The sequence below is a fragment of the Mesocricetus auratus genome, unplaced genomic scaffold (genome assembly GCF_017639785.1).
Source record: "Mesocricetus auratus isolate SY011 unplaced genomic scaffold, BCM_Maur_2.0 Super-Scaffold_100013, whole genome shotgun sequence".
NCBI classification, from domain to species: domain Eukaryota; kingdom Metazoa; phylum Chordata; class Mammalia; order Rodentia; family Cricetidae; genus Mesocricetus; species Mesocricetus auratus.
The window spans coordinates 42,487,532-42,502,173 of record NW_024429196.1 but is presented as its reverse complement, the minus strand read 5'-3'; the positions used below and the strand labels follow the sequence as shown (position 1 = coordinate 42,502,173).

The following is a 14,642-nucleotide window of genomic DNA, read 5'->3' as shown; positions in this document are numbered from 1 at the left end:
TTATCATCAGCCATAAATAACTGTGAGGATGTCGTTATTACCGTGCAGCCATGTCATATTCTCCTCTTGCCACCAGGTGGTTCACATATGCCAACCCAATATCCTACAGAAAGGCAAAATGAAGTAAATTAGTAATGCAACTAAAACAACTGAAGAGTTGTGTGTCAGTTTCTAAGCAGACAGGACTTGGTGATCCCGTAAGAACTGTGACCCAAGCCTGTCTGTGCCATAGCTTGGCTGATATTACACTTTAGCACATTTATATTTAATGTACTTATATTTGTTTTATATAAATTTTAATAATCAAAGTTTTAAAATTTGAACCTTGTTTCCATGTGAAAATCTTCTAACCTTTCCCCCTCAGATATGCTCTGCAGAAGAAGTCTTTGATACTAGAAACAGCCTAAAGTTATCACTGGATATAAAGGTTTGCTTTTCCGTTGTCTTCTGTTAAATGTGACCACTTCCACAGAAGTCTAAGATATGGAATGTAATTCTCTCTCAGCTCCAAGGACACAATGTCTGCTGCTTCATCTCAGTTTGTCTTGTATGCATTAATCCCTAAATGACTGCATTCCTGATCCTCTGTTCTCCAACACCACACATGTGCCATGGATGGCTTTGTCCAAACCAAGGGAAGACGGATGTGTTTACTGCTAACAGCACTCTACCAATTTTGACTCCACCAGCATGACTCCAATTACACAGCCCTGTGCAGACTTCATCTTTCTACACAAACTACACCAGGACTCCTAAGTGATTCTCATCCCAGCTGGCCTCCCTCTCTGATCCTTTCTCCATTAATCTGCCATGGTTAGACTAACCTCCTGGTTAGTAACATGAGGTTAAATTGTCTTCTGCACATTCTGAAAACAGAACCAAGTTTTAAGTAGTATGTCCCTTTAGAACCAAGTCTAGCTTTACCTCTTCAGTTTTAAGAATTACTATTCTCCTCAACTCTATCTAAAAGTAAAAGATCTCTAGCTTTTTTCTCTTCCCTTTGTTTATTGTTTTTCTTATGTATTCTTTAAGAATTAATGCCTTATATATGTAGTTTTACAGAGAATTTTAGGATGAACAAAATCATACAAGAAATTTGTGCTGAAACCCAACTAGCCATAAAAGGCTAAATTTCTAGTATTCATTTGTAAACAAGGGTAATGGACTCAATGTTGTGTAAGGACAGGACTCTTCATATGTAGAGGATATGATTTCATGTCATGTCTTTACCTGCAAAATTCACTGTCACACTTAGCAGAGAAATAGGTTTCTAGACATTGTACTTTTGCAGAGTCAAAAATGTAATAAGATTGTATTTGATTTCCTAGAATAGTCTCCATAATAAAAGCAATTGAATTTGTTATCAAGGCCACACCAAAGCAATCTAGTTTGAAGAGACAAGTCTTGATACATTTTGTGATAATGTGATTTTACACATGATTTAAAGAGGCTTCCAAACATTCAACTGGAGAGGTTTGTACTGAAAGTGCATTGCCCAAATGCAGTTTCAAAATTTCCTAAAGCTACATCCTAGCAAGTGTTGAAGTCTCTTGTTTACAAGCAGAAACTGACTCAATCGAATGCCCTCCCAGATAAAAAAATTAGTTCAAACAAATTATGAGCAGATACGAAGAACCTGTTCTTGTTCTTTTCAAATCATTGTTTTCTTAAGCATTAGTAAGAACAGCTAGGTTTCAAAAATGATGCTACACTTACCAGAATCTTGTGTCTTTTAATGTTCCTTTGGCTAATTTCAGCTGCCATCAGAGCTTCCTATGATTACACAAGCATCGTGGTGAGGGCCATGTAAAAAAAAAAGGAGAGAAAATGGGGGTGAATGGGAGAGACAGCAAATACAATTATAAACTGATTATTATGTTTTAACTTCTGAATTACTCAAATAAAACCTCATTTTCTTGTAGCCATTGCTTAAGGCACTGGAATTTTTAATGTTATGGTTGAATGAACTTCATGGAATTTAAATTAAAGATATTCAACCAAAATGAAGACATTTTTGATTTTTCACTTGAATTCATTCCCACATAAAAGAACCTGGAATCTCATTTCATAAACAAATCAAAGTAATAAAATCCCTTAGAGTTCAATCAAAAAAGGATACCTGTCATTCTAACTCTGATGACCTAGACAGACAAAGGGTACTTTTCATTTATGTTTCAATAAAGGCAAACAACATACATATATCTTCATGTCTACAATTAAGCTAATGGAAATCACATTATATTTATATTTCCAAACACTTAGCAGTATCAGTTTAACATAAATATTTAACGCATACACTAATTTCATAAAATGTTAGTCTAGGGGCTAGAGAGATGACTCAGCTCAGAGAGATACCCACACCCAGAAACAAGTCTCTCCAAATGCCTATCTATAACCCTAGCTCTGAAAGTAATGACACTGGAGAACTAGACTTGCTGGCTTCCAACCTAGCAGAGAAAACTTGACCACTGGATTCAGTAAAAGACACTGCCTTGCATAAAGAATAGGCAGAGTGGTAAAGGAAAGATCATACCATCTTCTGGCCTCTGTACAGATAAACAAATATAAACACCCATCCATATATGTACATACATTCACACAGATATGCACACATATACAAATAAGGAACTAACTAGATAAATGTAAGAAACACTAAAATATTACTTAATCCAACACAATATGGTAATAGTGTATTATATACTAGGTATTAATACATAACAACTGGATTCCACTTTACAAATTAGTCCTTTCACATAAACTAGATACTGTTGCTTTCTGCTGACAGGCACACAAAAGCATCCAGAGTCATTCTAAGAAACGAAATATCTTGGCAGCTATTACAGTTGTATAATATGTTGTTCTAATCCTAAAATCATTTATGTTGGTACATTATCTACTTAAGCTTGTTGAAACCACGGCTCAGTGAAGTAGACAGCATCATTCCACCCAAATTAGTTCAAACCATTCTAAGTAAGAATAAATTTGGTATCTTTTCTTTATACACAAAATAAGGATAAAATGAGCAATTTTATGAACACATTCAAAGTGAAAAACTTATTCTACTTTAATTACTTCAGGAAAATTATCACAAAAGTTTTAGAACATTAGCTCTATTTGACTCCCTCTTCTCTGAACCAATCATGCTTCCCCAACCCACCCCTCAACAGAAAAGCTGGCCAACCAGACTGCATGCTTTTTGTTCTGTGATTTCTCACAGAGAGACTATTTTTGGTTTGGAGCACACTAGCTCAATATGAAAGATTTATTATAAAAATTTTTTTCTTTATATGTTCAGACAAGTCAATACTTTTAAGAAAGTGAAATCAAAACTACTTCATATTTCTTCTTCTCAAGGAGCCAGTCGATATGATCATCCTGGTCTCGTTCCTTGGCTACGACGACGTCTCTTGGACTTACAATGTAGAAAAGTGATTCCCCTTCAGAGTATTCTAGAAGGGAGGACAGAGAGGACAGCTTGGGTGACTCAATATTACAAAGAGGCAAGAGTTTCAGGGGCTATAATTAGCCTATGATTTCAGACTCAGCAGTCAATTATCTTATCAATCTCTGCAGCCAAGTGTGCTTGACTCTAAAACGTCAAGGAGGGTGAGAATGGAGCATGTAATGCTCTTGAACACAGCACACTGTAAAACTATCGAAGAGGAGGAAGGAGAAAGAGCTACAAGAAAAGACTATAAACAAACTAACCAACACAAATAAAGTTTAAAATTCTAGGTTTAACACATTTCCATTGCCATTCTACTCTTACAGAACAATTACATCCCAGTCAACAATAAATGTTTCCTCTTCACTAGAGTCAAGGCCATGTAATGCATAAGCGACAGATGCCCAAGCCCTGGAGACATAATCTATCATTTTAGCAGGTACCTACAATGCCAATCCTGAGTGTTTCCTGCAGAATTCAATTATAAAATCCACTCTGAGGGTTTCTAAACATACAACTAAGTTTGCTCTGAGCAAAATGCCCAGACTGTATGCTTTTAGTTCTGAATCATAATTGTTTTTTGCAAAGTGCAAAATATCTCTTACAGTTTTTTAATTAATTTTTAGAGGGTTCATAAAAGAAGTGTCAGATGCATGTATATTTTTGCATCATTTCTTTGTCCAAATGAGAAGTAAAATTATTTTCATAAGATGTCTGTTGTTTATAAAGCCAGAAAGAATTTCTAAAGAGCTTAAATATTTCCTTTTCTTCAGTGTATGACAGGGATATGAAGACAGACTTCCCAGGTAGGACTACAGAGCCAAGGTTCTCCTTTTGCTCCTAAACAGTGAGTGATTGCGTGTATTTATCCATATCCACCCACCTACTCTGCAAATACTCTACAGTCCCTAGTGATAGGGTGGGAATCTTTCCATTGTTCAGTACTCAGCTCCGAACACAAGGACTTTGCTGCTACCCACAGCAAATCTTCCAGGAACATCAAATTTGGAATGAGCGGAAAGCTACAGAGTAATGCTGCTTGATATAAAGTTAAATATCACTTACACGGGACAGGGCTGGGATGTGCTGAGTGGCACAGTGCTTGTCTAGCATGTTTAAAGCCAAGAGTTTGATTCCCACCACAGAAAACATAGGTAGGTGACTAGCTGGTTTGATGGAACAACAGAAAAAAATAAACACAGCAACAACAACAAAAGAACCCACTTTTCACTTTCGTTCCTGTCCCATCTCTAACATTCCTTTTTTTCTCTCTATGTGTATTCAGGTCAGATATGCAATGTTTCTGAATCTAGAACTCTAGCTTTACTGGCAGAGGCCAGCCCAGGAAGGCACCTATATTTAAATTTTCCATGGGTGAGCTGAATAGAAGGGCGACAGAATAAGTACAAGAAAGAACATGAGCAGATAGATCCCTGCTGTCTCACCTAAATGATAATCCCTACATTCGTTCTCCTGAAAGCCTCTGACCGTCAGAGCATCAGAGGAGATCTCTTCGCAAGTCTCAGGAAGTGGCTGGATGATGTCCAGTCTTGGCCTGGCACAGTATTCTTTTGCCTAGGGGGAAAATGATAGAGAACACTCATTTTACTGATGTTTCTGTAGATTACACAAATGACCATGCTATCCATACTTGCTTGAATTTATCATTTCAGTACAAACAAGTCCTTCTAAATACTCTCCACAAACAGCCACCTAATCCTGTCTTATGTTGTGTTTTTTTGGGTGAAATATTCAGAATTATGACATTTATGAAGTGCACTATCACAGAATCCAATCTAAAAGCAGTGGTGGCTGATGAGACTCTGCATCACTTGATAGCATTTAGAATCACCATGGAAGCACATTTCTAGGTATGTGTATAAAGATATGTCCAAAAGCGTTAAAGTGATCAAGGAAGAGTTCCCTATTCCAATGTGAGCTGCACCATCCCATGCTCTGGGTCCTCGGCTAAAAGGAGAAGACAAGTCAAGCATCAGCATTCTCTCTGCTTCTGGAGTATGGGTGTGATGTGATTAGCTGTCGCCACTAGTCCCCCTCCAAGACAAGCTGTATTGTCAAGATGTGAGACTACATAAACCCCTCCTCCCTTAAGTTGCTTTTACGTGGTCTTTCATCACAGCAGTGAGAAAAGTAATGAATCTATGGCCTAACACCAACAAATATAGCTTCATTACAGCTTGTCTACACAAATATGAAGGAAGGTGAAACAGTATTACAATGACTTCATAATCCAAATCATTGCTAATATGAGGAAACTTACTCGAAGTGCTAAAAGGCCATAGATTAAAATCCATCTCTAAACCAACTCTTGTTGAGTCAGTAGAATTGCCTGCATTTACATTGCCATGTATGGAAGATCTTAGTCTCAGATGGCTGCTGAGCACAGGCAATGTGGCTAATGTGACCAGGGAACTACATTTCTAATTTTATCTGACTATAACTAGCTTAAGTTTAAGCAGTACAAATAGCCAGTGACTGCAGTTTCTGAAAGTGAAGCTCTAGGTCATGGCAAAGTGAAAGATGAGCTGACATTTCTGAAGACCAAGGGTGATGATACACAGATCACTCACTGGGTTCTCAAATGAAACCTGAAAAGCGATCAAGCATTATTATTCTCAATCACATAGACTGATGGTTAAAATAATTAAGATCGAAATTAAAGAAGTAAGGCTAGGATGTCTGGAAAAACTGAGACTTATGGTCAACAGTGGACTTCTGGATCAAATGGGTTGTGCTTTTGGGATATGGGCACTGCAGGCGTGAAGCCCACTTGCCATCAACCTACAAAGGAGCAACAGAGAACACACAACGGATTCTGGTATGGAGTGAGAAGATGAGAGGAACAAAAACCAAGAGCTCTGTCTTTTACATAAAACAGTGGAGCATGGATTTCTGAGTACTTTTGTACTCAGGAGGCATTATACCAGCTTTATAGCTCCTGATGGGGCTACCGCTACTGAAAATCTATTGTATCAAGAAAACATGAGGAATATACATCATAATTTATCAGATCTTAGAAATAAATGGAAGAAAAAGAAGTCTCAACTTTTAACCAAAAAGGGGCAGAGTGAAAGACAAGAATATTTTTAAATAGCTTAAATGAAAATGATTTTAAAATCAAAATCATGACAAGACGGGAAACATTTGAACCTTCCTAGATCATATATGAAGCTTTGAGGGCTAGGAATGTAGCTCAGTGACAGGGCACCCGCTAAGTATATGGGGGACCCTGCGGTTTGATCCTTAGTACTAGATTAGGAAAGAAGGAAAATTCTTTTATATGTGTTGGAGATATGTATCAATGTGATCCCTGTCACGTTACAGTTCTTGCTCTGGGTCCCATGGTCCACATTCTTGTCTATGAGTTTCTCAAGAGGAACAATTTAGTTTTATCACTGTCCCCTAGTACTTTGGAAAAATTCAATTCTTAAAACATGCTTTTTTTCATGAAGGAAAGAAAAGCAAAGAATTGGGGAATAGCTTTCTGAACTACAGGACACATTAACTGGAAAGAAGAGCACACAGCTACTAAGCATGCTCACAATGAAAGCCACACCCACACGAAGAGAGGGAAATACTGTGTAGAAGAATAGAGGCACACACAAAAGGAGCAGTAACTGCCTCAGAGCAGAGACACTGTGCCTATGAGAGGTATCACACGGGAAACACTTGAGGGAATTATTGAAAAGCCAAAGGAAACAGCCAGTGAAAACCTAATAGAAACAGATTTTCAGTATGAAAAAAGAAATTGGGTAATGGTATAACCAAAGCTGACTGTCATTCATTTACCCTAGTTTTAGTCACTTCCTCCATATTTAAGAACTGACAGCACACACTGATGTTAAGAAGTGAGTCCCCATACACCAGCACACTGCTGTCTCCCAAGCTCTTAACGTCTTCTTTCGAAAAACCATCCCTTCTCTGATCTGCCCTATGAGGACAGCCTTCCTTTGGTTTTCTCCTTTCCTATACTCTTTATTAACACAGGCTTCCCTTTTTCTTTTCCCTTTTTACTTTTTTTGATCAGTTTATTAGCCTTTCCCTTTTCCAATTTTATTGCTTCTTCCCTTGTTTCGTTCAATCACATCCTCAATCTGCCCCACATTCCTCATCAAAAAGCACTGTTCTTACTCCCTCAGGAACCTCTGCTTTTCTGTATTTTCAAAAAATAAATAAAATAATAATAAACCGATGTCCTGCAATAGGGCTAGAAGCTAACCCTATTGATTTTAGGAGGTTTGAGGGTTCACTTAAGTCTACAGCATTTCATTGCCTAGCAACATGGGCACCCAGAGCTTCAGTTACTATAGTGATGGCTTCCTAATGCAAGTGTTTTCTCAGAGAAAGGCTCAAGTGCAGCCACCACTTCACAACAAGGGCTCCCTGGGCTTTTCTCCCCCATTTTATTCCTTGCCATTTGAGAGAGAGAGAGAGAGAGAGAGAGAGAGAGAGAGAGAGAGAGAGAGAGAGAGAGAGAGAGAGAGAGAGAGAGAGAGAGAGAGAGAGAGAGAGAAAGGAGGAGGATACAAACAGGGAGAATACACCTGCCTGCTTACCATGAAGGGCTAGAGAATCAATTGCAATTTCTTTTATATACAGCACCCAAAAGGAAATCCTTTACAACAGCTCTCCTTGCTTAGGCCTTGAAGCTGCCCCTCTCCCATTCCAGGCAGGACCTGAACTCTAACAATAGGCTGGCTGGGAATGGCACTGCTCTGGGCTTTAGAGGGAGCCTGGGTGTCATTAAATTCCAGCTGAGAGCTTCATTCCAATGTCATGAAAACAAAACTTGGTTTTATCTGCTGTTTTCTGCTTGTAACACATTTCAATGTCTATAATCTGCACTGACGAGTGAGCAACAATCCCAGGAATCGAGCTACTGAGAATCATCAGGCCACTGGGAGGTAAACAAATATGTTTGGACTCCAGAGAAGAAGGAGCTGCCCTTTCAGTAATTCCCTCTGGCCACTGGGATCCCTGTTGTTGCAGTGACCAGTTTCGTTGCTGTCATCTCTGCTAATGCAAAGTCAGCTTAGTTTCTTTGTCTTTCAGCATGAGGGATCCTTTATTTCTTTCAACTAAAATATCAAGTGACTGATGAAAAAGAAAAAAACAAGAAACAAGAAGAAAAAAGGGCTCACTTCTTTGTGCAGCAAAGGGAACAAAGACAGGCAATGAGAGTGACTTCTGAAGGTAAATATGTTAGTCTGCAGGGGAATTTCTGCTGGGCTTATTTCATAGGTCAAAAAGTTCTGTTGGATTATAGCAATCTCCTCTGACAGGCAGCCTGACCTGGGTGTGATGCTAAAAGCCAACTCCTCTATATCCCTCTGTACCTGGGGAGAAGATAATTACCGTTTTTTCTGAAACCTCCTTTACGTAGGAAAGTACAACAAGCTGATCACAGAGAGGTGCAAGTCCACTAATGTAGAATTCAGTTTCAAACTGAGACACTGCAAACAAAAGGGAGAAAGGATTCACCATTAAATGGAGCAAAAAAGGTGCACATGATGGCAAAGACACACCAACTGTGAATGCTACAATGCATTTAAAAATGTCTAAAGTGGAAATAAATGCTCAATCCCCTGATGTGATTATAACACATTGTATATGTGTTGAATTATGAGACTACACTAAATATGTGCTGTAGGGTGTCTCAAGTTAAAGTACTTTCACCACGCAGCACTAAAAGTGCTTTACAACAATTCATGCAAAGAAAGACATGTAAACCTGAAAGTTGACATCACAGACAAAAATAAACCCCAAGTCTACATGCTTTGACGTCGGCACATCACATGAAGACTCTTTGAAACAATGAAACCTAACATTAACTATCTTTAATAACAAAATAATAATAAAACTATCCTTAATAACAACATTAATTTTAACAAGTGGCTAAGTTCACGTTTTTCTTTCTTAGAGGTGAAATGCAGTGGTGCAAATAGTACAATATAAAGCATTACTTTGTTATTGGCTTTAGACATTTTATTTAAACACCTTTGCATACTTACTTTTGTAACTTATATACAGAAAAAAATAATAAACTTTCAAAATAGAACACTTAAAATTTAAGAAGAAATATTATTAGTATAAATATTATTAAGAAGTACTAATGTACTTTAAAAGTGTTATTATAAGTTAAGAAGTATGCACATTAAGGAAATGGTTCAGTGTGTAAGAATGGACTCTGAAAGCATGAGGATTGGAGTCTGAATCCCCAGCACCCACATAAGAAGTCTAGCATGGACACATGCATCTACAGTTCCCAAAGCTCACTGGCCAGTCAGTTTAACTGAAATGACAGCTTCTGGTTCTTTAGAGACCCCGTCTCAAGGCAACATGGTAGTGACAGAGGAAGCCACCTTCTTCTGGCTCCCCGGGTTCCAACACAGGTGAACGCTCTCACACAATCAAACACAACTACCATGTACACACAAAAGTACAGCCAGGCCTACTGGTGGCGCTCTCCATTTCCATCTCTCCATAGGCTGAAGAAAGAAGATCACAAGTTCTAAGACTGTTATGGTTACAACATGAATCCAAGGCCAGTCTGGTTATCTTAGAATTTGTTTCATGGCAGAACATAAGAACAGGGCAAAGGACCCAGCTCAGTGGTAGACTGCTTGTCTTGTCTAACATGCTGGAGGGACTGTGTCTAATCCCTAGTACTGGGAGGAAGGGTACCTGCACTTATTCCACAGGGGAAATACAAATGCTTCTATGCCTGATTCTGATGACTCCATGATGCAAACTAGAAATCAGCAGCATTTAAAAAGACTTGAGTTTTGCGGGGGGGGTCCACTTGTGAGTGGATTTGCATTTGGACTTATCCCATTATCCCAGAGTTTCTTAATTCAGACTGTCTCCAATGTTCTGGCTATCTGCTGCACTTCAGTTAACATCTATGACGAACATACTTTCTTTTACCAAGTTAGGAGAACTTAGTCATCATGCTCAAAGAAATACTGAAAGCTTGTGTACTCTGGAAATCTGGGTCATAACTTCCACTGAACTGAATTTCAAGTTACTTTAGTCAATGTGTAAAGTTTTCTCACTTGAGAAGAAGAAATAATAGGAAAAAACCTAAAATACAGATGGAATGAGGGGCAAAAGAACTTTTTTTCCCCTCCTTTCTCTTTCCTTGTTCACCAGAGTCCCTTGATTTTCTAGTCTTTGTTTATCTTTATAACCATCTTCATAATCTAAATTCCGTATTAAAAACAGCTGACTGAACATTACTAACATAAACTTTAAGATAGGCAAGATTTGGAGACAGGGTCCTATATTGCCTAGGTTGGCTTTGAATTTGCTACATAGCTGATGATGATTTGAATTCTGCTCTTACTGTCTTCACCTGCTAAATGTTGAGTCATAGATGTACCATCATTCCAAGCTAGGGCGGACAGTAGTTCTTATGCCTTGTCATTGACTGGATGATAGAACTGGACGTGGTGTCCTGATACAAGTCCAACCGCAGGTGCTTAGGGCTTAGCCCTGCCACTAACATTTTCTTTCACTTTGGTAAGCTTGAGCTGGGTGTCATAAAAACAGCTTTGATAACAAGGTAACATGGGAAATGGTCACAAATAAGCTTATTTAAGAGCCAAGTCCACTTCAGTCACAGTGCGGAAAAGGGGATGCCCAGGGCAGGGTTTCTAGAGATGCTTGAGAACAGGGGGTGGGAGATGGTCATGAGAGAGGGCAGTGTACAGATCTGGATGGGTCAACATTGGAATCATTTATGGAGAAGGTGGCAATCTCATCCACCTAGACATAAGCAAATTAACAATAGAGTTTGGCGGCCATTATTTTAACTATTCTGGTATAAATGGAGTTGAGTTCTGTCTCACTTAAGTGCGACTATACAGTTTCCTTGCCAACAGTTTGTGCAAAAAACAATAATTAAGAAATGCCACAGAAACCCTTTTCATAAGGGCCAGGAGGAGGCCTATTTGTGCTTGTGTACTAAGTGTACCCAAGGGAAAACAGCAGCTAAGCACAGAGGAATGGTAGATAATGAGGCATGAGGTACTGTCCTCTCTGGAGATCACACGGCCTGCCCAGACTAACTGAAAGGTAGTATGAGGCAATGTCTCAGAACGGTACCTAAATTTACATCAAGGCATGGTTTTTTAAGAATAACTTATTAATATAGAACAGAGAAATTAGGATAGTATCCTATGCAAATCTTCACTCCACTCCATATCCTGATTTCTTTAGTCTACATTGCTTACATAAATAATATGGAGATTTCAAGACCTTCAAGAACATAGATAGAAACAGTAATATGTTCTTGAAAAAACAAAGAGAAGACTGCAGAAGTGCATCTGAGATTCAGGTAGTAACTGTGTAGTTACAGACACTAAACTATCAGATGACCAACTGTATGTGATGATCACTTTGACAGAATAATAAGGAAGAAATATGCTACTAAAACTAATAGTCAAGACTTCAGAAATGCAGGAGTTATCAACATCTAGATAAAGCAAAACATTCTGTGTTGAATCGTTCCCTTACACCACCCACACCCTTCTTAAAGAAACAAACTGCAATGACAGCAACATACAGTATGGTCTACAATGAAGAGTTCTAACTGTTGTTCCTTAACTGTGGCTACTGGGCCATCCAGTAAATCCTCTCCCTTAACATCTATGAATAGAGATATGTCAAAAATAAAGAACAAAAAGCTCTCCTTCCTAATCTGAGTTGTTAGTGTGTGAAGGTGCCTGCAGCTACTGTGCCTTAAAACACCACAGAAAGAACCTTGCTTTTCATTTATTGTCCTTGAGGCAACAAAACAAGAGTGTTTTCAGATCTAAAAAGTGCTATTTATTTTTCATATTAATGCTAAGTTAAAGAAGGGATGACTAGAAAACATGGTACCAGAATACATGTATATACAAGGAATAAAAATTATTTCTACAGACATAAATGAAGAAATGTTGAATTATTATATTTATTCTTCATAGCAACATACATAAAATATAAAATATTTATTGACTAGCTTTGCAAAATCTTATAGCAATTATTAGCTTTATATTTCAAAAATAACTTCAAAAAATGAAGTTTTCCTTTCCTGATATTCCATTTATATTATAGAACAATGATTTTAATAATTTAATAGGCCTTGTCTTTTTCTAAGGGAAAACAAGTTTGAAACAGGTAGATTAACAAAACTAATTAGGCAGAGCGGTGGTGGCGCACGCCTTTAATCCCAGCACTTGGGAAACAGAGGCAGGCGGATCTCTGTGAGTTCGAGGCCAGGCTGGGCCAACATCCTCCAAAACAATACAGAGAAACCCTGTCTCGTAAAAACAACAACAACAACAACAAAAAAAACTAATTAGACAGAAGTTCACATTTAAATGGATTATTGGGAAAAGATAAATCTCAAAGAAACAAAAACAAACTGTTGGGTTATACAGTACACAAAAGAGAAACCAAAGATTGGGAAATGAAGGCTGAGAGAAAACTAGTTTCTAGGAATCACAGAAGACAGAACCTACACTGGAGATCAAGAGCACCTAGAAAGTGAAGAGAAGGTTCTGGGCCCCTGAGGCAGGGTCCCATGTTTCCACAAACAGTGTTTGCTGAAGAACCAGTGCTGGTGGGAACTGCAACTGAGCATGGCCTCCTTATCTTGACACAGTTTCAAGGCTTCCACACTCCTAGTGTCCTAAGGAAGCAGCATCTGTAGACATGCTGTAAGAATCGGTCAGTAAGTAGACTAAAGTGTCTTCAGAAGAAAGCAAATGTCAGAATTCAATGCCTTCCTTTTCCAAATAGACAGATGGCACATTGAACAACGTAAGTGGGAACACAGAGAACCAGAGGTTACATGTATACTATACCGAGAACAACAGTTGAAAACTTGAGATTCTGTGATAAAAGTGCCCTGCCCTTCTCTAGAATTTTCTGTGCTGCTTTAAGGGCAAACACACTGCAGGGCACAGAAGCTGCACTGCTCCCTCTTTATCCCTTTGCCTTCCGCAAATGCCAATCTATAAGGAAGAACGGTTATCTGCAACTTCTCACATTCCATTCTAGACCCTTTCAAGTGGTCTTGTAACAAGGGACTCCTTCCCTTAGCCAGCAGGCAAAAGCAGGAGCAATCATACACAGAGAGTTTTCAGTAAGTCTAGACACTCGGTTGGCATGCCAGTGACCAATAAAACACTTTTGGAATCAACATTTCAATAGCCCCAAGAATTGCTCTAAAGCACACACAATGAAGTAAAAAGTGACATGATGCTTCATACCAGTAAATATAGACCTGATACATGAAATGAAAATTGAAGAGATTGGCTAACACAAAATAAGAAAAACATTCAAGCCAACAGGTCAGAAACCATTTAAGGCAACTTGCGTTTAATTTAATCCCATATTCTCTACTTGGTATCTGTTACATTAATCTTTCATATGTTATATTTCAACCCCCCCCATAAAGCCAGTGATGAAGATATTTTATTCAAACTTAGATAAAAGAAAATGGAATGGTCGAGACATGGTAGGTAAAAATACCTAAAATAAATGGCTATTCTTCGTGTTGTGAGTATAAAATTACCTCAGTGCATCAGCTTAACCCAAGTCAAGTACTAAATTGCAGGGATTCTCCATCTTCTGCAAAGGAGGACATAGTCACAATCTGCCCTGGCTTCCAGTCCTTCGAAACAACTCTGCAAACTACCCAAGGCAGGTGTGCTGTAGAGATTCCCTAACACGGAGCATGCACAACAGCAGGTTGCGGATCTAAGAATAAAATAAACATACAATTTGCAGTTCTCTAAGTGAGGTACTTCTCTGAACCAAAATTTCAAAAACTTCCTACATTTCCATCACATTCAATTGTTTGGGGAAGAGACACATAGCATTGCCACTGACCTGTGCAGGGGTCTGTGGATGTTGAGAAATTCCTACCCAGTAGTTTGGACCTACATATCAGAACTAGGTGGTCCTTCCTCAGGTTCTGTTGTGAAGTAGAGCTACAGAAGACCAAGGAGACAATACTGAGAGGACTGCTTGTTCATACAAGATGGATGCTGGTTCCTTCTGCTGTTCCTCATCTGCTTTATGCTTTTGAGACAGTGCCTTACTGCGTAGCCAGGCTGGCCTTGAGTTCACTAGGATAATGCAGGGGTGACTTCAAACTTGTGTCAATCCTCCTGCATCAGGCTCT

The 14,642-nt window shown here is 38.6% G+C and overlaps 1 protein-coding gene across 1 annotated transcript in view; it reads right to left on the bottom strand.

Annotated features, from left to right (window-relative positions):
* Vps41 (VPS41 subunit of HOPS complex) overlaps window positions 1–14,642 on the bottom strand; it is a 157,741-nt gene that overhangs the window by 33,475 nt on the left and 109,624 nt on the right. The window contains exons 11-15 of the mRNA XM_005071807.4: window positions 8,822–8,919; window positions 4,891–5,020; window positions 3,334–3,449; window positions 1,717–1,773; window positions 42–103 (exon numbers count right to left, since the gene is read on the bottom strand). Coding sequence (XP_005071864.1) covers window positions 42–103; window positions 1,717–1,773; window positions 3,334–3,449; window positions 4,891–5,020; window positions 8,822–8,919 — 463 coding nt within the window. The remainder of the gene's footprint in view (window positions 1–41; window positions 104–1,716; window positions 1,774–3,333; window positions 3,450–4,890; window positions 5,021–8,821; window positions 8,920–14,642) is intronic.